The 26,850-nt window shown below is 36.7% G+C and overlaps 1 protein-coding gene across 1 annotated transcript in view; it reads right to left on the bottom strand.

The window, feature by feature from the left end:
• EYS (eyes shut homolog) overlaps window positions 1-26,850 on the bottom strand; it is a 938,397-nt gene that overhangs the window by 801,869 nt on the left and 109,678 nt on the right. Inside the window, exons 2-3 of the mRNA XM_069804576.1 lie at window positions 16,754-17,611; window positions 14,493-14,606 (exon numbers count right to left, since the gene is read on the bottom strand). Coding sequence (XP_069660677.1) covers window positions 14,493-14,606; window positions 16,754-17,507 — 868 coding nt within the window. The 5' untranslated portion in view covers window positions 17,508-17,611. The remainder of the gene's footprint in view (window positions 1-14,492; window positions 14,607-16,753; window positions 17,612-26,850) is intronic.

The following is a 26,850-nucleotide window of genomic DNA, read 5'->3' on the forward strand; positions in this document are numbered from 1 at the left end:
TAAATTAATTTTCAGGAAAAGATTAAAAATTTGTCAGATGTTTTTGGTATCAGTATTTCCTTATGCTACTTCCTAAGTCATGAGCATTTTCAGCCTGTTAGTCTATCAAATACAGACCAGAGTCAGCGTGTCTTGCTTTTTAGTCCTGATGTCTGCCTACATTTCTCAAATGTTATATCCCATTTGGTTCATCCCCCAATGTAAATTTTCCTGGCTCTGTAAGACTGAGGTATCACAGCTCTTAGATACAACTTGCACCTCTGTTCTCTCGTGGATTTTGTAGACTGTAGGCACACTCTGACTGTTCCTTAGAGCTTCTATTATTATACCCATTGTCACAATATTGTGTTTGTATTGCTTAAACAAAAACTACTGTAGACCCTGGACTCTACAATATGGGGTTCATTTTTCTCTCTATTCAGAGCAATTATGTGAAGAACTTGAGGAAAATGCAGGCAGAAATTCTACTTCCATCCTACACAACCCTCCTCTGCACTAATCTCCAAGCTTCTTTGAATAGAAATTTGTATTCTTAACACATCTCCTTAACAGTTGTTTCCTACCATAATTGTTTTAAACAGAAAGTGAACTACAATTGCATTCAGATTAAAATGAGCAGACAGATTTGTAAAGAGGAAGGTGTTATGAACAGCTATGTTAGGTATCTGAAGAAAACAATGGGACTGAGAAAGTGAAAAAAAACCCCCCAAACTTACTATGCCTTTGTATGCATACTACTGTTGAATATTACTACAGAAATCCTGGAACACTGAGGCTATAAAAATCTCTGAATTACTGTGGAACAAAATTTAACAATATACTTTATGTAGTTTAAAACTCAAAACCCTGTGGAAGTGTTTATTTTTCTCCAGAATTTTCACTTTTGCTACTGAAGTTGTCTTTACTTCATCCAGAGGCAACTTTAAGACAGATCTTTCTACAGGGTGTTTGAACGCACTAAATATTTGGTTAAATGACTAAGGTTAAGATGACATAAACTGGAACTTCTCTGTCTTATAAAAATTTTCACAAGACAGAGGATCTGGCCCTATCAAATAAAAGGCTAACCAAAAATAGATTCTGTGATAATCAATGTGCTATACTCATTCAGTCACGATGTTTGGGGATTTTTGTTTGTTTGTTGTTTTTTTTTAAAATGCATTTATAATCAGGACTACAGCTGTGAAGCCACAGAGTTTACCTTGTATTAATTTATAGGACATGGAAAGCAGATAATGACTGATTGTGAGAGAGACAAATTAACTTTATACACAGATGTCTAAAAGAAAAGGAATATCAGCTTGACATAAATCAACCTAAATTATATTCCTAGTAAAATTAAGCTTGTTGTAAAATATATTTTACCTGAATCTCAATTAAAAAAATGGTTTTTGTAGTTCCTTTTATTACCTATGCATAAAAATGTAATGTTTAACTTTTTCTAGAACTGTTATTTTTTTGTATGCTGGCAACTAGAAAAGCTACCTGCCCCTAAACATAGCATTTCTATTTCTTTCTTGCAACTTATGAACATTTAGATGTGCTTAAAACTTCCAAGGCCTTGTTGAAATATCAGTATTCTGTATATATATAAAAAAGATAATGACTATAGTAATATTTAACATATTTGTAAAATGCAGCATTTGGATCATTCCTATAAAGTCTTGTTTTTGGTAAGGTTCATTTCATATGAAATCTCAGTTTTAAACTTCATTCAAATCCAGTTGCAACATGTCATTTTAGAACAAGTTGGTAATATAAACTATTGACTGAAACTCTTGGCAAAAATCACTCTAGGCCACACAGTAATGCACGTAATTACTCTTCTTTTTATATGCCCAAATTATTATTGCTCTGTCTTTTTTTCTTTTTAATAGAATTCCGACTCTCCCAGCTGTAACATCAAATGCAAAATTTTAAGACTGGGTTGTAAAGGATGTAAAGGAAGTGTGAAAGAAATAGCCTATGGTCCTGATCCAGCAAAATACTTAGGAAAGCATGTAATTGAGTCTAGTCATACACTTGCATGTCTGTAAACACTTATAGCACTTTTATGACGTTCTTTTCTTGAAGTGTACATGCGCTTCAGTCAATAACACAAATAACACATAGTTACTGAGAGTCACAGTCTATGTCTGTACTAATTAAGTAAAGAAAGCTAGGGCTCAGTTTTTGGCCATGGAGAAGTGGAACAATGCATTCATTTAAAACTCTGAAAAATGAACCATGTTAAAAATTATCACAGATTGTGTTTTAATTGTTGATTCTATTTATTCCTAATCCTTGAAGAATAATAAAAAAGGGAAAAATCAGAAAGTCGGGAAAAAACAGAAAGTCAGCAAAAAACAAAACCAAGGAGAAACCAAGAAAAACCTGATCACAATAAAATGAAGTTTTGTTTGAGTTCAGAGAGATCCAAGATTTTTCAAGGATCTTCTCTTTTTCTTTCTTCCTTCTAGATCCAGCCTGAAAAAAAAAAATTACTGTGGCTTGCTTTCTCATTCAAGCAGTAAAGACACCCTAGAGCAAAATGGCTTGGGTTTTTGTCATCCTTGTTGTTCAAAGGACTGATTTGTAAATTGGCTTTTCTCTTGCTTTCTGTATCTGTTCATTTGTAAGAGGAAGAGCAGGAATACAATCACCCTTAATAAGTATTCATCATGGTAAGGATGAAATAATCATACTTGAAGTCTGCTTAAAAAAGGTAGAAGGTAATCAAGCAGTGGCATGCCAGCTAAAGAGTAGGATGACATAAATTTACAGCAAAGACCTCTTCCTTCTCTGGACGAAAAGGTTGCAGAAAACTATATATAGGTGAGGGAGACTTCAGATAAAACAAACAGAAGGAGATAATTACTTCTTCATTGCATGTCTTTACTTGTTTCTCCAGACCTTCACTTTGGATGACATCCCAGTTGTTAATGGACTTTTCTTTTTACCTTTTGCCATCTCAAATATATTAAAAACAGAGGATGCAGATAGAAATGCTGAAGGAAATATAAAGAATCACTTGTCTGGAAGCAGGCAATGATTTTTTTAAGAAAAAACTAGACAAAAGATTCTCCAAAGGGAAATTAAAGATTACTACCATGATGTACACATGAAATTAGATTATTTTTTTTAATTAGTAAGAAATCTATGGATTTACTGAAGATCTTTATTTTACAAATATTTCCTAAATTCTAATGAAGTTTTTCTGTGGTAAATCAAAATCTATGTAGGTTTGGAAGTATTTCCACACACATATATCAATTCAAGAAATTTGCCTTTCATAAGTCAGATTTCAGCTTTTCTCCTCAATTGTTATGTCAGTTCCCAGTTACCCCCTAACCCCATGCAGAGACTCATGGTGCATCATTACCTAGCTGGGCGGGGTACGTGTGTCTGTGGCCGTGCTGGTGGTCTCTGAGGTAATCAGAGATGGTTTTCCTCCTGACATCAGAAGATAAAACCCAGGAGGCAGTGGAGGGCATCTAAGTGGAGGATGCCTTCGTTCCCCCTAGATCCCAAGAGAACTTCCTCATATGCATGATCCTCATTTCAGTGAGCCCCTTCCCCAGTTCTGTGTGTCTCTCTCCCTTGTCTGTCCTTGGGAGTTTGGCCCTGTTAGCCCTCTCCCACTGAGCTGCAATGACCAAGACCCCTGCCATGTGCTCTACCTCCACATTCAGTCATCCAAATACTGATGGTCACACACATATCGAGGAAGTCTTTTGTTACTCCATCTCAGAAAACACTTCTTTACTATGAGGGTGGTCAAACACTGGGGCAGGTTGCCCAGAGATGTAGTAAAGTCCCCATCAGTGGACATATTCAAAACCTGACTGGGCATGGTCCCGGGCAACCTTCTACAGCTGACCCTGCTTGAGCAGGGGGTTTGACCTACATGATCTCAAGAGGTCTGTTTCCAACCTTGACATTTTTGCAATTCATCAACTTCTTTCCTGAGTTGTATCTGAAAAATCAGCTTCATTTGGAGCTGTTTTAAATCCTCTTGGCCTAGAATTATCCTTTACTTATCTACATGGAAGTTCATCAGTCATTTTTCCTGCTCAGTTTTGTACAGTTCTTCTGGGGTTCTTAATTTTTGGCATGCCACATGGCTACCTGAAAGAGCATGATTTTATCTGCACACTTGGAGATATAACTGTTCATTCCCTTCTCCACATTATTGTTGAAGATGCTGAATAAAGCCAGACATGATGATAGTCTTTGGGTAATGCATGAGCGAATTCTCTCTATCTTGAAATAACGTTCCATATGTTTAACAATGATCTCACAAAACTTCAGCAGACGAGTGAGGCACCATTTCCTTTTACAGAAGCCATGCTGACTCCAATAACGTCCATGTTTGTTGTGTGCTTGGTGGTCTGATTTTTTTCACAGAACTATTGAAACTGATACTTTTGATACTACACCAACACTTTCAGGCTCTGACATTAAGCTAGTTCATTCGAATTATTTCCAAACCTCTACCCTATGGCCAACCCTAAACCAATTACTCCCCATAACAAGTTTCTTCTTTTTTCTTACCTCTCCAGCTCTACTTTCCTTCACTACTCAGTAACAACTGAAACTCTTCTGTTTTCTTTCTAATTTATATTACTGACCCCTTCCATACCAGTACATCTACCTCTTACCAGTCTTCCATGTTATCCTCCATACCTTGTAAGCCAGCACTGAACATGGATTTTCATCTCTTTCCTGATCTGTTACTCCATATTTAATTTCCTACTAGTCTTCACTTACTGGAAACTTACTTTTAGGCATATGGCATGACACAAATCTGCACTTCCTCTAGTTTCATAGGCCCATAATGATCTATTTCCCAGTGACTCCTGCTGCCAACAGTACCAGCTGTAAGCTATTCATGATCAGCAGTCATCTTCGGCCTGGCAGAGAGGGAGGAAGTTACTGGATCTACAGATAAACTCGACCATTCTGCTCCACACCTGTACTCTGGAAGTGATGTGTCCATGGTTCTGATGTCTCTAATGAGGATAGGCTAATACAGGAAAACTTATATTTGAGGGCAAATTATATCTCATCTGTCATTATTGCTATTTTAAATTTACCTCCCTTGAGGCAGAGGGGATTACAGAAATTCAGTAAAAAAATATCTTTTGTAATTCTGCATATAAAGGTTTTGGGGGATTTTTCTGTATAATGTGATTTACAGCTGAGAAATTCAAAGTGAAAATTTAAACCTATAATCCTAAAAATGCTTTTAGCTAAAAATACATTTTAGGCTAGTACAGAGAATTTTGTATGACTTTGCACAGAGCATACACATTCTTATAAAGTGAAATGGTTAATTCATCATTATAATAGATTCTTAGAATGAAAATATTTTTTGAAGGTTTTATTTCCTTTTCCAAGATTTTAATCTTTAAAAAGTGAACTATTAAATATTCATACTTCTATAAAATTATAAATTCAACCATGAACTATTTCAGCCACAGTTGCAGTAATGTCAGAATATTGCAATGCTGATACACAGACACTTGAACAAAAACCACGAAAATGCAATGTATGGAGAGTGGTTTTTAATAAAGAATGTTAATCATGCCCACATTGCAATGTGGAAAAGGTAGAAGGGAAAGCTTATTTCCTTTTAAAATTCTAGATGTTTTTAATATAGTATTTAAGAAAAGAGCAAGCATGACAACAATGTTCTTGTTTACATTAATACACTTAGGAGTATTACCTAAGTTTAGATATCTACGATAGAAGAAAATACATGTGAGATAAATATCTAGAAACTTCTTATAATTAGGGGTAAGATCTAGGTTAAGACCAATTTCTCCAAGGAAATAAGATTTTTGACCCGTAGAGGAATGCCATGGGTAAATTAATCTCTCAGGTTACATGGGTAAATTAATCTCTCAGGTTAAAATACCTAAATTTACATAATTGCATGGTTACATGGTTAAGTAGATCTATGCATGTGGTCTTCATGTTCCCACTGTTTTTGGTTGTGAAGTAGCTAATACCAGTCAGTGGAGTTTGGAGAGTGATTCAGCTAACTCTAAACATGGGCACTTGGTTGATTAAATCTCTTAGCTCCCTTTTGTGTTGACCAGATATTCACTGAATGCAATAGGTACTTGAACACTTAGCTCTTATACCTAGATGTAAACACTTAAATTTAAGAATTTTAACTTTGTGGACATCTAGCTGAGACACAAACCAATGCTAGGCGAGATGAATCTCCAGAGCCTTGCAAGTTCAAACTTGGTATTGATGACAACGTTTCGCATGGGGGACCATGACATGGGTTGGCAGGCTTAGCCATTCTGTGAAAAGTGCATGTTAAGGATGACTGACTAGTATCTTTGAAGAGGCTCACTTTTGCTCATTGAGGATATGACTAAGAACACCAGCTGTTCTCAGAGGATAAAGCCTTTCCATCCCTACTTATGTAAGACTAAGTCAATTGGTGTCATATAAACAGGGAACACACATGAGCATTTGACATCAGAGCCTTGGGTCTTCAGTTGTTCAGTCTCCTGACCCAAGTGTGTCTTCTCCCAGACGCCATTAGAGGATGAAATATCATCCTCTTTCAAACATAAACCATCTGAGATGTGTAAGGAGAAGAGCTGCAACTATCTATTATAAAGAGTTGTTTTTTTCTTACAACTAGTTGCACTCTCTGCATTCTGTGATTCAAATAAGCGTAGTACTAACAGGCTACTAATCAAGCAGAAAAACTTGTGGGTTTTTGGCTAGCAGGAGTTTGGAGAAAACCAGCAAACTTGGAGGTTGCAAAGGGGATAGAATAATTTGGGTATTTCACTGCCATGGATGATCATACACTAGAGTTTCAGCCACTTTATTCTTTAATATCTTTTACAGATTCTTTCTAATTCCTTATTCAGTGCTATCAGTATTTCTTAGCTGATAACATTATACATATAAAATATTTTTTCTCACTACTTTTTGCAAGGCCATGTGCATGCATTCTTTTGTTTTCCTTGAAGAATTGTAAAAAAAAAAAAATTAAAAAAAAAAGAAATTACTGTAATCAAAAGTAATTTAAGAATTACTAGTGAATATGTCTAGTGAAGGACAGATACCCGAAAAGCGAAGAGACTTTCTGTCTGTAAGGAGATACAAAAGATTTAGTCTGATTTGCAGCCTCATAAAACCTTACTATATTCTATCATCTCTTTTCTGCACAGGATGGTAATGTAGTAAGGAAACAAAGGGAGCTCATGAGTTAGAATAAAGAATTGTGTTACTTAATATAGTGGAAGTTCTGTGACCTCACAACAAACTCATTCAGTTAAAGTGTACAGTGTGATTGCTTTAGCGATTTAATTTAGTTAAGATTTAGTGAGAATTACACCGCTTCTTCAACTACTAAAAAACCCACAATCACTTACTTAAAAATAAACAGGTTTAGTTTAATAGAAGTAATCAAAAAAATTATTCAGTTAGAAATTCATTGTGGAGTATGATATTAATAATTTTGTAGGGAAGAAAGGCCTTCCCTGAAGAAGATGATGTTGGAAAAGTATTCATATGCAGGAGGAAAAAAAAAAAAAAAAAAAAGAAAAAAAGAGAGAGAGATACCAGGATTTACTTTATCCTGAACCAAACTGTCACACCAGTTATTATAAATAACATGGGTGGTTATATATCTGCCTTCATATAAAGTATCTTCTACAGACACTAACGTAGAGCCTGAGTATGGATCTCAGTTTTTAATAAATTTTGAGGCTAATAAAAAATAACTTTACCATTTTTTGCTTTAAAATAAAGCAGTTATTAAATCAGCTCTGTTTGTATTTTGTGGGAAGCGTTTTATTTGTAAAAATCTAGAAATTAAATTTTAAATCATGATTTTAGGGTAAAAATCTTTTTACAAGCCCAGATAATTAAATGTAAACAGATAGTGATAAATAAACATTTTTTCATCCAAATTTTTAAGATGACACTGCTGCCAATATTGACAAACAACGTGCTTTTGCAAAACTAAAGAGACAAGGAAAAAAACATTTCCTGAACTGAGTCATCTTTTAGTATTCTGCCCTGCGTTTCATCAGCCAAACTCTTCACTTCATCTCAGCTCAAGCATACATCCCCAAAGCAACTTAAAAGCAATATACTTAAAATCTGTACAGCACCCACGAATGTTTGCACATTGCTCTGTATTTCCAAGTTATTTTAGAGCTGACAGACTTACTTCTCTTATAATAGGGCAGTTTCCACTTTGTACCGTGGAACTAAGTATTATTATTCATCTCATGGTCAGTAATCTTCCCCAATTTTTTTTTAATAATTTGTTACAATTAATTTTGTTAAAGACTTACTAGTTGGCGTATTGGATTAGAGTGTTAGTGAAATGTGCAAGTTACTCTCTAAGGTCTTGATTTACATTTAACCATGGGAAAGGTCACTGGAATTTGCCTTGACATAACGTTAGTAATAGGGAAATCTGAGTGCAAGTTCACTAACTCCTTTAAAAGCGTCACTGAGCTGCTCAGCATTTCAAGCTGTTCTATTTAGTAATTAGCAGTAAACTACAAGAAACATACATATCTGGTGTTGTCCCAGAGTAATTATACTTGTCATTGTAAAGTGCTATCAGAGATATATTCAATCATTATATTGATTGAGTATACTTAATGCTGAGTTGATATACTTAACAAATATGAAAATTATTTATAAATCAATGAAGTTTTTCTATTAATAAAGGCAAAAAAAAATTGTGTGATGCAGGAAGATTATCAAAACTGATAGGAAGCTTTGAAAAATAGACTACTGAAGTGTGCAATGAAATCATGTCAGGAGGGTACATTTAAGAAAACTTAAATCTGCTAGGTCAGACAAACGAATTCATGTCACTTGGTATATTTCTGACAAGCCTTTGTTGTGTATATTTCTTTACTACTAGCTAAGATAGATTGATCTGTATTGTGTTTGTAAGAGTAAATTATAGCTATTTGTACTAGTGTTATCTAGCAGTCGAGTAACAATTGCCTAAACTGCTTTAGCCTCACAAAACATATGAAGCCCTGTCACATATTCTCACCACCTAACTTAAAGGCATTTACCTTAAGTCTCAAACTAGACTATTCCTTCATTGCTGAAATAGTCTCTTCAGGGCCTCAGTTCCCTGAATCACTCTCTGGAAACACAAGCCCCTAGAAAACATAGTCTTAATTAAGGTACCCTCATCAAACACGATGTGAATGAAATGCTGTGAACTTGCTGACTCTGAATTTAAAACAATTACTAAAGAGCTGGATCAGAGAACAGGGAGATGGGCGTCACATTTTTATTTTCGTATCTGGGTCCTATGTGACTGAGAGATATTATGGTCTCTGGCCTAGAATAGGTATGTAGTCTGGAGAAGAGCTGAGTCTCTTCACCATCAGCTCAGTTCCATCTGTCATTAAGTTGCTTCACTTGGATACACAGAGAGGACAAGTACTGCCTGTGGACCATGGTGAAAGTACAGTGGAAGAAAGTGTCTACTGAATGGTAGTTTATGACAGAGGTTCAATGTAACAAAAGACACTGAGGAGACTCAGACTCTAACTTTGAAATTTCTACTTTAAATTGTTTTAAAAGTAGGTTAAAAATAAGCTGTAGAAAGGGCAAAGAAAAGAATCAGCTGGAATTCTTTTACAGGAAGTATTTTATAATAAAAAATAAATGATTTTGTGATACTTGATTCATGGGAGAGATGCAAACTCTTATTCTGGACATGCTGTCACAGATTTTATGGTACTTCTGAAACAAGGATGAAATATACATAAAGTGATGTGATTAAAAAAATCATCGTAACTTCATTAAACCCCTAAATACAACATGCATTTCCTTCCTTAACACTAGAAGAACTACAGCCATTTCAGTGTCATTCATAAAAATGTCCCAAAATCTTGACCATACTTTCTCCATTCCAGTGACATTGAGCAGCGATTAGGGAATATTGCTGCAGCTGGCAGCCTGGGAGAAGGAAGCAGATAATGATAGGAAAACATGTAAAAGGAGGCTGAGATGGCCCCTTGACTGATAGGGGAGAAACTTTCTGCATGAACGTCACACTCCGCCCAACGAAGACCTCAGATTGCTGACCACTTGCTGCAAGTCTTGCCCCCTCTTCTTGAGGGATACTGATGTATTGGTCTTGGGACCAAGAGGAGCACTAGAAAGCTGAGCATAACACCAAAGTAAAAAATAGATAGTAGGAAGGCGTTTTTGTATAATATTTTGAGGGGTATTATTAATAAGGCTTTAGGTATTAATTTGGGCTATAAGTGTTAGTATTAGACAAATTGAACTATTAGGCTGTTAAAACACTAATTGTACAAACAATAAATTCTTCTGTCCATATATATATAGTGAAGTCCTTTTACAGTTATGACCTTTTTTGAAGTACTCTGGCTGTAATTCACTGATTAAGCCAACAGACCATTTTAAACTAAAGCACCTGGATGATGGAAGCTCTAGCAAAGTGGCTCCAAGCAAAACCACCTAATTCTTATAGTATCACCTGTCCCACAAGTGAGGAGGGAACTCATTGTGGCCTGTAAAGAGGCTAATTGGACCACTGGGGAAGGCAGGAAATGTAGGTCTCCCTTACAGGAATATGCGAAAAACCCCAATAATCTCAAGTGCTCTACAGAGGGTTGGTTTTTAATCACTTCTCCTACCTCCCATCTTCTCACCTAAGGAATAAAAAGCTCTCCAGACTCAACAAAACACATTCAGATGAAAAACTACTGCTCTTAATCCACCAAACACTGTCTAGGGTAAGCACACTAAGCATTACCATTGCAGAGGTAGTTAAGGTATTGCTGTTTCCTGTTGGTTGCGAATGAATCATGTTAATTTTCTGTGCATCTTCAGAACAGGACCACAACATCCATCAGAATTTCTGAGGCATCCTCTTTGTTAGGGGATATATAACAGGCATCTCCTGTGGTGGACTCCGCACCCTGAGGAGCTCTCCTCCTTCCCAGCTGCTGGAGCCCAGCCCAGAGCCCCCAGAGACCTGGGAGTCCCTCCGTGCCAGGCCAACGGTTGCAGCTGTGGCTTTCCTCTTTGGAGGCTCAACCAGCAGCAGACATGAACACGTGTGCCAGAGACACACACGTGCAGAGGACACTAGCACAGCCAGCTACACAGACTGCCCACAGACAGGGCGCTGCCTTTAACAACACCCACACAGAACGCTACCAGAACTCACATAAAACATATGTTCAAAAAGACAAATCCCAGTCCTCCTCTCTGGCTGGTCAGTATTGAAGCTCGCTAGTGAAAACACACAGCCCCTTACTCTCTAGTTCAAAAGGACAGGCACATTCACGGATCCCTTAAATAGCAGCGTGGGACCTCAGCTCATCGAATATTGATGCCGAGGTCCCAGGCCTCCTACTCACCAGATAGTCCAGCTTGAAGTCTGCTAACGGATTACACGTGCATGCACCGGGTGAGGGGAAAATATAAACGTTCTGGTCTTCCCAGTGGCTCATGTCCAGGCACACAGGCCTCATTACTCTTGGTCCCCTCTCTACTTGCTGATGCTGGGCCTCCCACTTGCTCCAGCTGGCACCAGGCACGGGAACCACCATCACCCAAGGTCTGACACCATTTACTGGCACTAAATTCACTCCCTGTGGACACATGCTCCTACAATCTGTGGTCTCCCTTCAGCTGCTGATGCTGATACCCTCATTCACTCCAGCTGCTGGCACCACGGACCTTAGGACCACTACCACCAGTGGTCTAACTCCAATTGCAGACCTCAAATTCAGTGACTTTCATCACTCCAGTTTCTGGCATCTAGACCTTACAGCGCTCACAGGTGGGGAGAGACTGAGATTACATGTAAAGAGAGTTAATAAAGGATTTCATAAGAATAATGAATAGAGTACAGTGATTTGGAGCAGCGACTGCTCACACACTACCAGCCTATGTTATACCTCCTTCCTCTCTATACCCACCCTGTCCTTGTTTCGTCCAGATCCCCTTCCCCTAAACATTCCTTAATAAGCCTAAGGGTGCAAATTCTGGTATGAATTGGAGTATTCAATCATAAGAATAACGGCATGCCTAATGCTAGCTGTTTGTTATTAAGTTATGTTAAAAATTTTGTTTCAGAAAAGAGTGTTTTGAGAGCTCAGTGAATGAACTAAACAATTAATAAAAAATAAAAATACATAACTGACATGAACATATACACTGCTAGTCCAATAGATCATTCTATCATTGTGAACACAAAAACTTGGACAAAGCAACCTTTACTTATTTTGAATATATACGTGTAAATAATAATTGTAATTATAAATATAAAATAATTTTATTATAATTTTATTTACATCTCATCAATTTACAATGACAAGAATATTTCCTACTTTCATTCAGATCATGTGAACTAGTTACTGCCAGTCTCTTACCTCATTTTGGAAAACAGGTATGTCAAAGTTTATCAAATCTTAAACATCATTTGCAGAATTTTGTATTGTGTTTGTGTTTTCTGTGCACAAGTTCAATATCAAAACAGAGGAACATTTTGAATTTGCTGCCAACTTCACACACTTAGAAAAGCATTCGAGAGACAAGATTCATAATCACGCAACTCATCTTGTCTGAGAGCACAATACAGCCACAATGGAATAACAATAGAAAAATGTCTGTTTTCATAGCAAAATGTCTGTTTTCACATGGGTTGGGTTTTTTGAGGTAGCTGTTCTTGAAATTGCCTTAGTGCTAGTAAACACTTTTACACGAGATCACAGGATGAAATGTAGACTTAAAGCAACCACATCTGGTCAGAAAATATATGCAAAATTATACTGTGTGTTAGTCAATCAGTCCTGTTGCAAGGTATGCTGATGTCTTACCTACTTTCCTGTTACAGCAAGACCTGAGGGTATTTATATAAGAGCAGGAAAAAAGAGGTACATCCTCCCATTATACTTATTATGCTTAGAAACAAGAAAGGGTTCTCCATTTTCTTTTAGCTAACTGGAGAATAAAAAGGGAGCTAAATCACACTCATAGTCTTCTTTTCTCCTTCACAATCCTTACCAGCACCCTGGAGAGTAGATTGCAATGATTGGTGCCATCCACTAGAGTTGAGTGTATTGAACTATTTTCATGTCATTAGGGGTTTGGGTTTGCCATATCTGGAAGGGTGTTCCTCCTGTCTCCTCCCTTCGTCTCCCTCATTAGGTCAATATGGCAATGATACAAAAGATTTTTGTGGGGAAAATTTCAAAAGCAAGGTGGCCACACAGTTTGAGTGAAAGGGACAAGAGTAATTGGCCCAAAAAGCTAGAGACCATGCGTGGGGGAAAAGCCAGTTCTAGAAAACTTTACTAGTGGACTTTTCTCCTTTGGAAAAAAAAAGGTTTTTTTTTTTCCAATTTTCTCAGGATGATGTTGACCACAATGCTCTCTACAGTGAAGGAGGAAAAGGAGAGTAATATAAAACAGATTTACTAGGCATTTAGAATTAAGCATGTCTATCCCATTTTGAAAATTATAGTTCTACACAGACTTTACTAAAATGCCAACAAGAATGTTCAGTCTTTCAATATGAAAATAAAGATTGGCTCTTGGATCCCTCTAACTCTCTTATGCTATTTTTTTTCTTTTTTTTTGTTTTTCTTTTAGCTCTGCATCTCAATGTAATGATTTGTTTATATTCTATGATTGTCAGGGATAAGTGATGCTTCCAAGAAGGAGACATTTTTAAAAGTTTTACTGTCCCTGGATATGCAAGTGCTAGCTTTATGCTTAGCTCATTCTTAAAAAATATTCTTCTGAGTATTGCTACTTCTCTTATACCAACACAGTAAATCTCTGCTGTGAAGTACAAGAATGAATAGTGTTTTAGGTTTGGCTGCTATCCTGACCCCCAAGAAAAAGTGTTTACAATAGGATGGCTTTAGATACATTTTCCGATTCAAGCTTTTCTCATGAAAGCATCTTATTTGTCCAATATATCATAAGTAAACCGATTAACTTCTGAAGGTTAGGGGTTTTTTTTAATCAAGACATACCACTAAATCATGAGATTATTGACTCTTTAAATTATTCCCATCTTGTTTTTCTAGCACAGCTATTAAAAAGATGCTGAAATTATGAATACAGCTGTCATGATCATTCTAAATCATCCAGCAAGAGCTTCTGATACTGTTCTTGCAAACTCTGTATTTGAGAACCAGTGAGTTAGTGATTATGAGTCTTCCTTTGCCATACTGCCAATAGAAGAAAGGTATTCTTGGATGGGATCCAATCATGAAAAGCTTCTATCATTTATATGGTTTTATTTTAGTACATGGGTATTTTAGAATAGTCACATGGAAGTCTGAATTTTATTTTACAAAATCTATTTTTTTAAAAAAATGAGGAAATTGCAAACTATGCAACAATCCTCTAAAATAACTGCTTTAATAAAGCAAAAGTTGACACCATTATTATAACACAGAAACCATTATTATAAGACAGGAAACAAAGGTGATTCTTACCTGTAAAGCCCTTGTCACATTCACAAAGAAAAGTGTTTGGAGTAACATTGCTGCAGTTACCATTGAAACACGTATGGGGCTGGCACTGTCCAACTATTTCTGTACAATTTTTACCTATTTAAAAGGGATAATAGGAACATTGAACTTTAGTAAAAATTAATATTTTTTCCTGAAATGTCAAATTTATATGTAAAATAAAAAATTATATTTAATAGATAGGTGGATGGATACATAGGTATTTGTGCTAAGGTTGGTCTCTAGTTTTCACCAGAATTACTGAAGTTCTAGAGCACGACAGAAAGATATTCAGCTGCTGTAAGATGAGCTACTGTGCTCAACCTCATCTGCCATATAGTTACAAATTCACATGTAGCTTAAAATGCAGAAGTGCCATTAGTACTGTAATATTTGTTTCTTTTTGACAGGAATCTAGCTTACAGTTTCTTCCAGCATTGCAAACAAAAGATGTTCTTATGTGGAGTCCAGTTTGACTGAATTTTTCTTAATATGCAGCTTTCTGGAAATTACAATTTTAAAATGTTTATGCTATTACAGCATATGGGTCTAAGTACCTTATAATTATGCTTGCCACTTGAATTGTTGCTATGACATTATTCACACTTCAACAACTTTTCAAATTTCTAATAGACTTCATATTATGGGATGCACTTTTTTCCTCCCTTACTCTTGTGTAGCCACGTCCATAATGTATGTTTAATCTCCTAGTTCTTCTTGTTTACATACAGCTTATTTACTGGACCAGTATTGCTAGTACAAAATTATGGTATTAGCTAACATTGTCCCATGTAGACTAACAGATTATTTTAAGCATTGCTTATTGTTAACATTAAGCATGATCATTGTTTTAACAGAATTGCTTGTGAATCTCTCCATTAATTTGAATTAAAGTAGTACCAGACACTTACTGATATTATTTTCAAAGCATTTTACACAGCCCCCATAAATTATAAAAGAAATAGAAAAAGTACTGCATAGCATCAATGTTTTCCACTACTTTACTAAACTTTGAATAATTATAAAAATCTTTTTCTCATAACATTGACTTATTCATACCTGCATAATCTTCTATTTGCAAATGCATTAGTAACCAAATTATTATGCAGTTTGAAAAGCAATTAAAAATAAATTACAGCAAGCTTTATGCAACATAACCTTCATTTCTGTGTTCTATGAACCTCACTTGTTCCTGACTCATCAGCTGCGTTTCATAGCATAGCATCGCTATTGCGAGTGCACAGAAATGCAGTCCATCAAAGGAACATTGCTGGAATTCTGCACCACAAGTACAGAAAGAGCTACAACAATCCTTTTTGTGATGTGAATTAATAATTCTGGTACTTTCTGAAGGATTCCCAAACCCCTTTGGTCTGAATGCAGGAACAATATACCCATAATTTCCTTCATCCCCTTTTCTTCCTCCATGAAATCAGGACAATGGTTAGGTAAGAATGTATCTAATCATGCTGCACACTCTGGTAGTCCAATCCCAAAACCCAGATTCAGTTTCTCCAGTGGGTTTTGGGTAAGTACGGCAATATTTCCTAGATAGAATTAGGTGAATTTTATTTGTGAAATATTTAATTTGGTGATAACAGTACGTTTAGCAAACTCCTTTTGAAAGGAACTTTACAGCGCAAAACAATCTGAAAGAAAAGAGTAAGTGCTTTGTTTTGCTTGCTCTTCTACTTAAATGTTTGACTTCTCAATTAAAAAAAAAATTTTGATTTAAAAAGTTTCTCTAATGTAATTTAAAAGGTCTTTAAACTGAAAAGGGAGGGTTTGTGGCAGATTGAATGAAAAATTCATTTCAACAAAACTGTTTGCTGTTTTTCAGCAGTTTGGTTAACTTTTGGGGGGAGCTTACTCCAAATGATTTATGTTATTTTGGTGTAAGAACTTGAACTGCTGAACAAACAAACAAACAAAAATCAGTTACTTCTGTAAGTTCACAAGTACTTACCTATGCCTCGTGCTTAAGTGGGAAAGAAGCATGATAAGAACTTATTCTGGTTTTCCCCACAATGCACTCATGAATGTAAGCAAGTACAAACTGTCTTCAAATGACTGCACAGTCTCCTATGAGTGACTACATGTAAAAGAGACCCAGTGCAGGCATGGTAGTGGCAATGGACAATCAAATCATACAAAAACCTCGCTAATGATGTTCTCACTGTTTTATTATCCATTAAGGAAAATGTATTATCTATGTAACATTTCTTGCTAGAAGGGAAAAGAAATACCTGAAAATTTTGGAGGACATGTGCATTCGTAAGAATCTCCAGAAAGTTCTGATTTCTCAGTGCAGGAGGCATTGTTGTGGCAAGGTTTAGTGGAGCACATATCAAACTTCTGGCAGAATCTTCCAGAATACTGTGAGAAACAATGGCAATTATATGCTTTTTCCCAAACATGGCTTAGACATTTTCCATGCCCAGAGCATAATGGTGCATTTGGAGACTGTTGGCAAAATTGCTGCTTCACGGTGACGTTCAGACGGAGGCCCATGTTGCACAGTAGCGGACCTCTCTTATGAAGCTCTGCAAAGTAATGAGTTCCAGCACCAAGCCAGTTAGGGTCAACTTGGTGCAGTCCTCTTATCTGGCAAACAAAAATCAACTGCTTTTGAAGAAAACTAGCTTTAGGGCAGTTAATAAATTCTTCCTTGGACACATTTACCACATTCATTCCGTAGGACTCAAAGGATGGCTCAGAGGAGATGAAGAGACTATCACCTAATTGAAGCTGTAAGGGGCATATCTGAGGGATACTGAGATTTTCTTCTTCCGAGATTTCCCCAGTAATACTTTTATTCATGTTCCAGCATTCACTGTAAAAGTCTGAGCAGATGTTTTCCCTTGGTTTCCATTTTATTACACTAGGTTTTGGTTCCACTCGCCATTCAGCAGTCATTTGCCTCTCACATATTACCTGCCCATTTACAACGCATAGCTGAAGAAAGCACGCGAACATGCGAACTGCTGATTTTATAGTCATTGTTTCACTTGGCAAATGGGAGTTGACTTTCACACCTGCTTCATTATGGAGGATAGCTTCAGAACACTTGTTCCTTAAGGTTCATCTCTATTTTCCATGGCAGCCTAGGAATTCAAACAGAGAAAAATATTTCTGTTTTCACACCAAATACAGTTGAATATCAAACCCCCATTACAAAAATAGAAATTATACAACAAAGCAAGATCTACATCTAATTACTCTGATGTGAAACTGGAATGAGTCCAATTAACTGATCAGAACTACACCGCTGTAACTAAAGTCAGATTTTTCTTATTTCATTCCTGCTAAAAATTTGATTTTCATTTAGTGCATTATGTATTGAAGATAAAGAGCTTAAAAGCATGATTTCCATATTCCCTCCCCCTGTTGACAAAACCTAATGATAACCAAGTTAAGATAGGACATCTGTGGCAAAACTAAGAAGTTATCCAGAACATCTAAGCTCAAGTCATGAGCTTTAACCATAGATGTTTTCCTGATAATGATTTCTCATTAATTTATAATAAAAGTAGATATTCTGAAAATGTAGGCATGTGAATTACAGCTTCAATGAAGAAAACATACAAGCACATCCTCAAATCTTTTATGTTCACATACACTCAGCAAAACATTTAATTAAATCCTTAGTTTTCAAAGTATACATCTGAAAACCAAAGGTCCTTAGTCATATGCTTGAGGTTCTTGATGTATCACAGTCAAAGCCAGCAGACTACAGAGTCCTACAGGACTATTTAATTTATAGAAAAGTCTTTTTTGGTCCTTCAATATATCTGGCAATTTTTATTGCATGGAGATGAGTGATTACAGAACAGAAAGAAAACCAAAATAAGATTATGAAGGTTATTCTTGGAGTCATACAGAAAATGATGAAAACACAATATGATGTTTAATACCTTAGAAATTGTCAATAGCTTTGAGTTAGTAGCAGTTTAATTTGCCTTAAATATAATGTTTTTTCTCCCTTTTAGTTCTACAATGCCTTTTTTTTTCTCAGTATATTTATCTTACACTTTAAGATAGTGGCCTCCAAACTGACATTTACAAATGAGAAAATTATTGTAAAGAATAAACCGCATCTTACAAGAGAAGCCATTTAATAAAAATAAACAATCACATTTATATTTTGAAATTTGTTTATATTGTTTTCATTTTTACACAGCATGTGGAATGACATGTGGATGTGTATATTTCTACACCTACATACACTTGGTCTATCTCTATAGTGCACATGGATTGATACTGCTTTAATTACATAATTTCATTAAATGTTCTCCTCTTCCCCCACGTACTTAAAAAATATTTTGAAGCATACTTTGGACCATGCTGAAAGATCAAAGTAGGACAGGAAAGACAGTGTTTGTGGAAACCTTGAGCTGGAGAGCATTAAATGACTCAGTGAGCTGTTGAAAATTACAGAATAATGTCAAAGGCTGATATTCAGTCTCTCCTATCATCACCTAAATCGGGATGAAAGCATCTAAAATTTAGCTCTGTCTTATTAGTAAATTGGTTTGCATGTGAACCTGTCCCAATGACCTTTGTGTAGGAGCATGACCAGCACTGCTTAAGCCTTTGAAGATCTCAGAAAATGTGGACTATGACTAACTAGTCATAATAATAGCAGACTTGAGGTGTAGAATATTAAACTCAGAAGAGGTGGAAACCAGATTTTGATCCTCCTCCCAGAATAGTTTTAATTTAATTAGTAAATCCCAACTCTGCCTTCAAACAGTTGAAGTACTCTAACCTCCTAGCTCCACAGCCAGGCAAGTATGCTAATTTCTAATTCCTCTGCCTGTCTCTGTATTTCCACCCCTGGGAGCTAATTCCCCACAGAAAAAAAAAGAAAGGACATGGATCTGCACGAAAACTACTAGCCTTGTTACAGAATACTCATAGTCTTTCTATTTTGAGACCATTCCATTATCTTCAGAATCTCATGATGTTCAACGATACCATTAGATAATGTGCTATCAAATGTGTAGTTTGGATCATTTAGCATTTTTTCTTTTAAGGTAGCAGTGTTGAACTATTATATCCATTATAGGTGCTATTACATCTGTCACTATTATCAGGTGTAAAAGTCTATGCTCTATATTACTGTACATTTAGAAATCCTACATTCAGCAACCCATCTTTACATACCTTTTTCATAATGAGATTTTCTCAGGGGTTACTAAAATAGATGTTTATAAAAGGTTATTTTTCTTTTTAGACACTTCAAAAAGAAAGCTATTGCATGTCTAATGTAGAAGAATTCTTGCCCACTTATATTTTGCCCTTCATTCATGTAATTATGCACAGTTCTGGTATCATATACAAACTTCATTTTTAAAAGTAAAGAAACTGTGCTTCCTCACAATATTTATACAGGATAAAACTACTGAGCTATTTTAAAATAAGTAATCAGTAGTATTTTAACGGTTGGTACTCTGACTTCACAAAAAACATTAGTAGTCTTCATGCAACTGAAAGATTATTATGGGACTACTAGAATTAATAATGTTAAGTAAACAAATACATTCTGTAAAAGCAATGGAAAGAACAGGGGAAGATGGAAAAGAAACATAAGAGAGAACAAAGATTGGTTTCTTAGCAATAAAATCAAGAGAAAAAAAGTTATATAGTGAAGAGTATGAAAAGTAATGAGCTATGCATGAAATAGAGTTACAGTAGTATCATACATGACTTAGAAAATCAGCCAAGAAATTAAATATCTGCAAAATGCTGATGCCATGTCATGAGATGAAATGATGATGAGATGAAATTTGAAAGTGATTATGATAACTGTTATATTTTAGGTCTGCTTTAGGCAAGGAGAAAAACTTCCTATCTATAACCCCAGATGTTTCCATGTAACTGATGAAGACTAAGTAAAGTCCAAGACTGGGACTCGTACGGACATACAGTAAGATACTTGATGAAATTCTAACTCTTAAAGTTACGTAAGGCTGGGTGAAAGGCAGCACAATGCTCTATTTTGTACTAAAGGACAACTAAAGCAGAAAGGTTTATGCAGAACCCCAGTGAAGCCATTTAAAAGCAAAAATGAATCCCAAGTTATGTGTGTTCCAGTTCAGTATCTTAAAGATTATGTTTCCTTTCCAATCAATGAGACATTAAATACTAACAACAAAAATAAAGTACATTTTAAGTGAGATTGGAGAAATACCCACAGAAGATACCTGACTCTAAGAGCCTCTCAGGAAAAAAAAAAAAAAAATCTATCAAAGAAGAGAATAGATCAGAAAATGTTTAGGAACATTGTGTCACCACGCTGGGGCCAGGAATGAACCTCCTCTTGCCACTTCCCCACACGTCACACGCACACTTTGCAGACTGCCCGCCTGTGTTTGAGGTCAGCTCTGGTGGGATGTGGCTTTGACTTTGGATCAAACTGCTGTGAAAAGAGCTGAGAGGGAGCTGAGGGGGGGGGCTTGCTGGGGGTCCCCCACCTCGCTCAGGAGCTGCATTTAAGCTCAGATTCTCGCCCTTGGTCCTCACCTGGGCTATGCTGCAAGTGAGCTAGTACCTGACCTTCTACCGTGCTTACCTGGGCCTTGACCCTCACCCAAATATTTGAATTACTGGTTTGATCTCAGGATCTGTTTCCTCACTGGGGAGCTGCCTGGGAACCACTGACTGTTGGCTGGCTCTGAGTGCCATCCCCGGACCCGCTCTGTGCTTCTCGCATGGGTGCTGTGGGACAGTACCCCTTGTCACTGAGCTCACTGTCACTCCCCCCTCTCAGCACCCCTCCCTTGCAGGACAGCCCATGTTTGCTGCTTCCTGGGACTGTGATATCATGCGCACTTTATTTCTGATGCATGTTTAAAAGCATCACATTTAAGCATTACTTAATATAGAATCATAGAACGATAGAATGGTTTGGGTTGGAAGGGACCTTAAAGACCATCTCGTTGCAACCCCCCTGCCATGATCAGGGACACCTCCCACTAGACCAGGTTGCTCCAAGCCCCATCCAACCTGGTCTTGAACACTGCCAGGGATGGGGCAGCCACAACCTCTCTGGGCAACCTGTTCCAGTGCCTCACCACCCTCACGGTGAAGAACTTCTTCCTTACATCTCATCCAAATCTACCCTCTTGCAGTTTAAGGCCATTACCCCTCACCCTGTCACTACACGCCTGATAAAAAGTCCCTCCCCATCTTTCCTGTAGGCTTGTGTCCCAGTTCCTCCAGGGTGGTTGTAGGAGGCTGGGGTGTTGTATGTAACACAATTTTTTCTTCTGCCCTGTGCTTAATGGATTCCTGATGCTCAGTTCCTTAATGTCCTAGCCCTGGTATGGATTGCCCATGGCCGCAGTCTCTGAGGATGTGCATATCCCTGTGGCATGACGTACATCTCCCAACACATCTCCAGCCCCTAGACTCTTGTACTCATGCCCGAGCAGGGCCATGAGCTCCTCTGGTCTGGTGACGATTTGGTGCAGGTGGGTTTCCCCACCACTCTTTGTGTCAGTCCCAGAGCCCTCAGGAACCGTCCATAAGGAGCAGAAGGTGGTTCTTGACCTGGTCCCACTACAACCTTGCTGCTCAAATCCAGTCCTGTGTACCTGTTACACCCTACACAGCTCTCATTTACTTCACTCACAGTTTTGTGTACTCAACATGCACACATACCAGTGTAAGGACTAGAAACCGGCCAAAAAGGCAGTCCAAGGAGTCTCAGAGGTAAAAGAAATTCTAGAAAGAGTATATGTCTTATTTCAAGTGTCATGGTTTTCCTTAGGGGAAAAAAAACCCAAAACAAACCATTCTTTTTGCCTGTCGTCTTTATTGTGGTTCTCTTTCTAAGATCATGAAACCCCTGACCATGACTGTGGCTGTGACTGTGACCGGGTGAGGTCAGAAAGGCTGTGAGTACAGGAAACTCAGGAGTAATGGGAGATTACCATGCTATCATGGTACATTGGGCAAATAGCTCAACACAGCATAATTAAAGATTATCTCTTTATGTCGGATCAGTGACTGTTCCATGGAGCAGTAGGTTCGAAAACACAAAAGGCAAAGCAACCTTTGCCGTGGTTCTGGCTATTTTATATGTCCTGATTCAGAATTGAAGAGTGTCTCTCTAACAGAGGCCATCATGTACTTAGATTCAAAATGCTTGCAGAAGGAACAAAAGTAAAAAACAAGCCCACAGTTGTCCTCTGTTTCTAAAAAAGAAACTATTAGTGCAGTTTGTTAAAAGGAGGCTTAAAAGAGGAAAATGGTGTTAAATGCTCATAGAAAAAGTAGAGACTATCTAAGGATACTGTATTTGAGACAGAGAAATAAATGTACACCATTAATTAGGGCTTGAAAATGGATAAAAGGGAGCTGGCATGGCTAAACTGGAGGGTGTGGGAAGGAAAGCAAGAAACAGAGATCAGAATCTGAAGTTCCCTATAAATAAATCAAAAAAACCCATCGCAGACTTGGTAGGTTGAATGTGAAAACATGGATTCATATAAAAACACTAGAGGGATCAAAAGAATTTGAAGAGCAAGTAACAGTATCAAAACCAACAACAAATCTCTAGAAAGACAGCAGTAATAGAAAGCCTAACAGAGAGCCTCCATGACCAACAGACATTCTGGGTACAAATGGAATATTCAAGGAGATATTTAGAAAAACTAAATTATATGTCTTTATATTCACTCTGAAAGATTTTTATGAGGCTGGTACAAAGGATTTGTTAAAGTCCGAAGTGTTGATAGAAGATGTTTAAAACAAAATAAACAGCTGCAACAGTGAACCAAACTCCATGAAATACCCAGTTCTAAGGGAGCTCAAGAATTAAATAGATTTTTTGTGTATAACCTGTTACTTAAAACTACCTTGGTAAGAAACACAGGGTAAGAGACAATATGACTCTTGTAAAGCAAAGTCAGAGACTGATTAGATTTCTTTGAGGATTCTTCATAAACAGAGTACTACACAGTCACTCTAAAAAATTTGAGATTGTGTCTTTGCCTGTTAAAGTATACTTGCTACAGGATAAGAAGGAAGTCATGTATTTTATATCACTGAAATGCAAGAACTGCCTATATAAGTATCAAAACACGTTAGTCCTTCCTCCCAGTTGTGTGCCCTACTATGCTCTTTCTTAATGACCAGTGGAACTTGAGTTATTTTCTGCTCAGTGTTATCACTTCTTTTGGAGCAGAGTTGAAAAGTGGATTCCTGTGAATCTAGTTTATTTTCTCATTGGTGATAGAAGGAGATGAGAGAAAGATGGAGGAAAATTTCATGTTTAGGGGGGAAGGTTCAAGAGACTGGTGAGGCAGGGACAGTAGGGATCTGGGTTCTTGCAGCTCTTAAAGAGTAGTCACAGGCCTCCAAATTGATGACAATATTTTCTAAGGACTGAAGTACACAGGGTTTGAGGCAAGCCAGAAAGTCGTTGAGATGGCTGGAATCAGTGATTTGCACAGTGCAATAGGTAAGAACTGTTAATAAACTCTTTCTGTGTACGTTCTGTCTTCCTTGATTTTCTCTGTTAAAAAGCTTATAATCAAACATGCTGTTTGAATAAAACATGGCTTTATTTCTTAGCTTAAAACCTTTGGGGGAGCTTGCTTGAATAGATGGGCTATGCAGAGCATGCCTGTAGAAAGTAAATCTGCTTCTCCAGTTGATGTAGGTTATGTCAATATGCTCGTCTCTGTCAATATGCTTGATAAAACGCCTTTTCCTACATTCTCTGAAGAACTTGCATTGTCCCAGGATCTACATGCTGTTGTGCCACTGCTGCAGTGGCACAGTCGATCATATTCACGTTTGGTGAAAACTGCTCACAATACAAACTGGAGAAGAAAAGGACATATTCAGAAGTTTATATCTCAGCCAAACCTGAAGACAACTTCACAAGCTACTGAGAATGGCATTCCCTCTAGTCCCACTGACTTCACTCTGCTGAATTTCACAGGTTTGCTGCAGTCACTGATGATGCTTATGGTGCCTGGGGGAAAACACATTGCTAGAAATATTAACAATGGAAATTACTAAGGAACACACTGTGTTCTTGTGATAAAATTCCTTTCTAATATTCCTTAATCTTCATACTAATTTACATAAGTCATATTTAGTTAATTGCACTACAGCTGCATTAAGAGAGAAGGTGGCAGTGTTTTTAAATGTATTTTGTCCTTTAACACTGCTGTACTTGCCAACACAAAGTCCACAACAATGGACAAGAAGCTTCAAGCCCTTTAATAGTTCTAGCACAATCACAGAACAAGGTTCTGAAAGTGACCATCAGTGATGATGATAAAGAGCACTGACATTCATTGAAACATGTTTGGAGTGTTTACTTCAGTTACATTCCTTCAAACAGCTTCCCTGATTAGTGGTGTCTGAAGAATGAAATGAAAACAGATTGAGTTAGAAAAGGATACACATTTCTTTTGCCCATCACCATGCTACCTTTGCTTTTGGTGTTTGAACTTTGAAAATATTTAGTCATGCCAGTAACGCACGTGTAAACTTTTTAAAAATGAAAACAGGACATTCAAGATGGAAAGTATGACGGGCAATGTAAAACTGTAACAGGATTCTAAATGCAAAAGAAAAGCTTAGCTTTAATTATTGTGTACGGAAATAACATGTAGACTGGGAGCCAAAGCCACCAATATCTGTGTTCTGCCACTGACCACCATGTTTACTGCTGGATTTGCCTTGAGGATTCTGCTTCTCTGCAGTTCCTGTGATAATATATTTCCACTGCTGTCCAGATAGAATCACTTGTGTTGCCGATTTTATTGCTCAATGCAGAAACAATTTGTTTTATTAAACAATACTTAGAAAAGCACACTGGATTTGCCTTCTGTGTTCCTTTTTACTTCTTTCATGTTGAATACTCAACTGTTTTAAAACATTGTTTGCTGTACTTAATACATTGTGGTTCATGAATGAGGTGTTACTGCTTTGAAATCTCAAAGACACAGACTTTAGAGAGTTTTTTTCCTTCATTACTGTTTCTACATATAAAAAATACAAATATTAGAATTTCATCTATAAATCCTCATCAGAGAGGTGAGAAGGTTGGACAACAGTTCTTCATGCATTTTGCTTTGTTAGAAGAATTTGCTTACCCAAAATAATTTAATATTATATGCTAATTTTACTTTATAGAAAACTACTCTTTTTCTGTAAGAGGGTGAACAATGAAACAGTTTGAGATAAAAGTACTCTAATGTAATTAAATTACCTATGGTGATATTATATTTTATAATATAACAAATCACAAAACATGTTAAGTACCTAACACTCAGCTGATTGGAATATTTACACTAGTTTCACTGAATTTGAATTGAGACCTCTGTGAATGATAGATAAAATCATGAAAAAAAAAAAAAAGGGTAATGGATTGTGCAGTAATGAGTAATGAGCACTGTACCATGAGTACAGTTAGACCTTGAATGTTAGCATTTCTCAGTTGAATAGAAGATTACTATACCATGAAAAATTCTATAGGTAAAACTATTTATATGTGTCCAGTAATGCCTGATTTTACACTAAATATGACTCAGAGTGTGTTTTTAGGTTTTTGTTTTATATATTGCAATGAACTCACTTTCAAAGTTAAACAAATGTACTAGTATCAATAAATATTTTCAATATGTTTTTCATTCTTCAACTGTGGTTAAATTCTGACTGAAAAATCCAGATGCAGTTGGATAGTTGATTATAACTTGCCTTTAAAAGCCTAAAACTTTCATGAATATGTTCCCAACACAGATTAGTAGTTATTCAAATTGCTAGACTTAGAAAAGATCAATTTCAGATAGCATAAAATTGCTTACAAAAAAAAATAATTACAGAGATTTCACAAACAATTTTGTCTTCTGATCTTGTTTTTAGGATTTTTCAATACTTTTTTTTTTCTTTCCTACTAGAAGTGGCATATTTCTAAATTTAGAAAGTAGTCACTAAGACAACTCATACTAAGTTAAGATCAACTGTACATTAACTACCATGTAGGTGTATTCTTAAGAATCTTATTCTTCTATATCTTTTACACCTTCAGTATTCAAAATCTGGAACCATATTAAGGACATAAGTCTCTGGTGCAGAACAAATTGATCTGCAGTACACATCAAGATCCACAAATCAATTTTAAATCTATTATCACTTTGTGTCCATTTCTCTGAGCTTTTTTGAGTTCCTATAGCAGGCATTATATAGGTGCATTTACAGTAACCTTTTCATTAAGATCAGAAGTATCCTTCTGAAGCCAACTCCAAATCATCCCCTCAGCATACTTTGGTTCACATAGGGTAGCAATCTCAGAACAAGTGAATGTTCAGATGAAACA

Source organism: Haliaeetus albicilla, chromosome 17 (genome assembly GCF_947461875.1).
Source record: "Haliaeetus albicilla chromosome 17, bHalAlb1.1, whole genome shotgun sequence".
NCBI lineage: Eukaryota > Metazoa > Chordata > Aves > Accipitriformes > Accipitridae > Haliaeetus > Haliaeetus albicilla.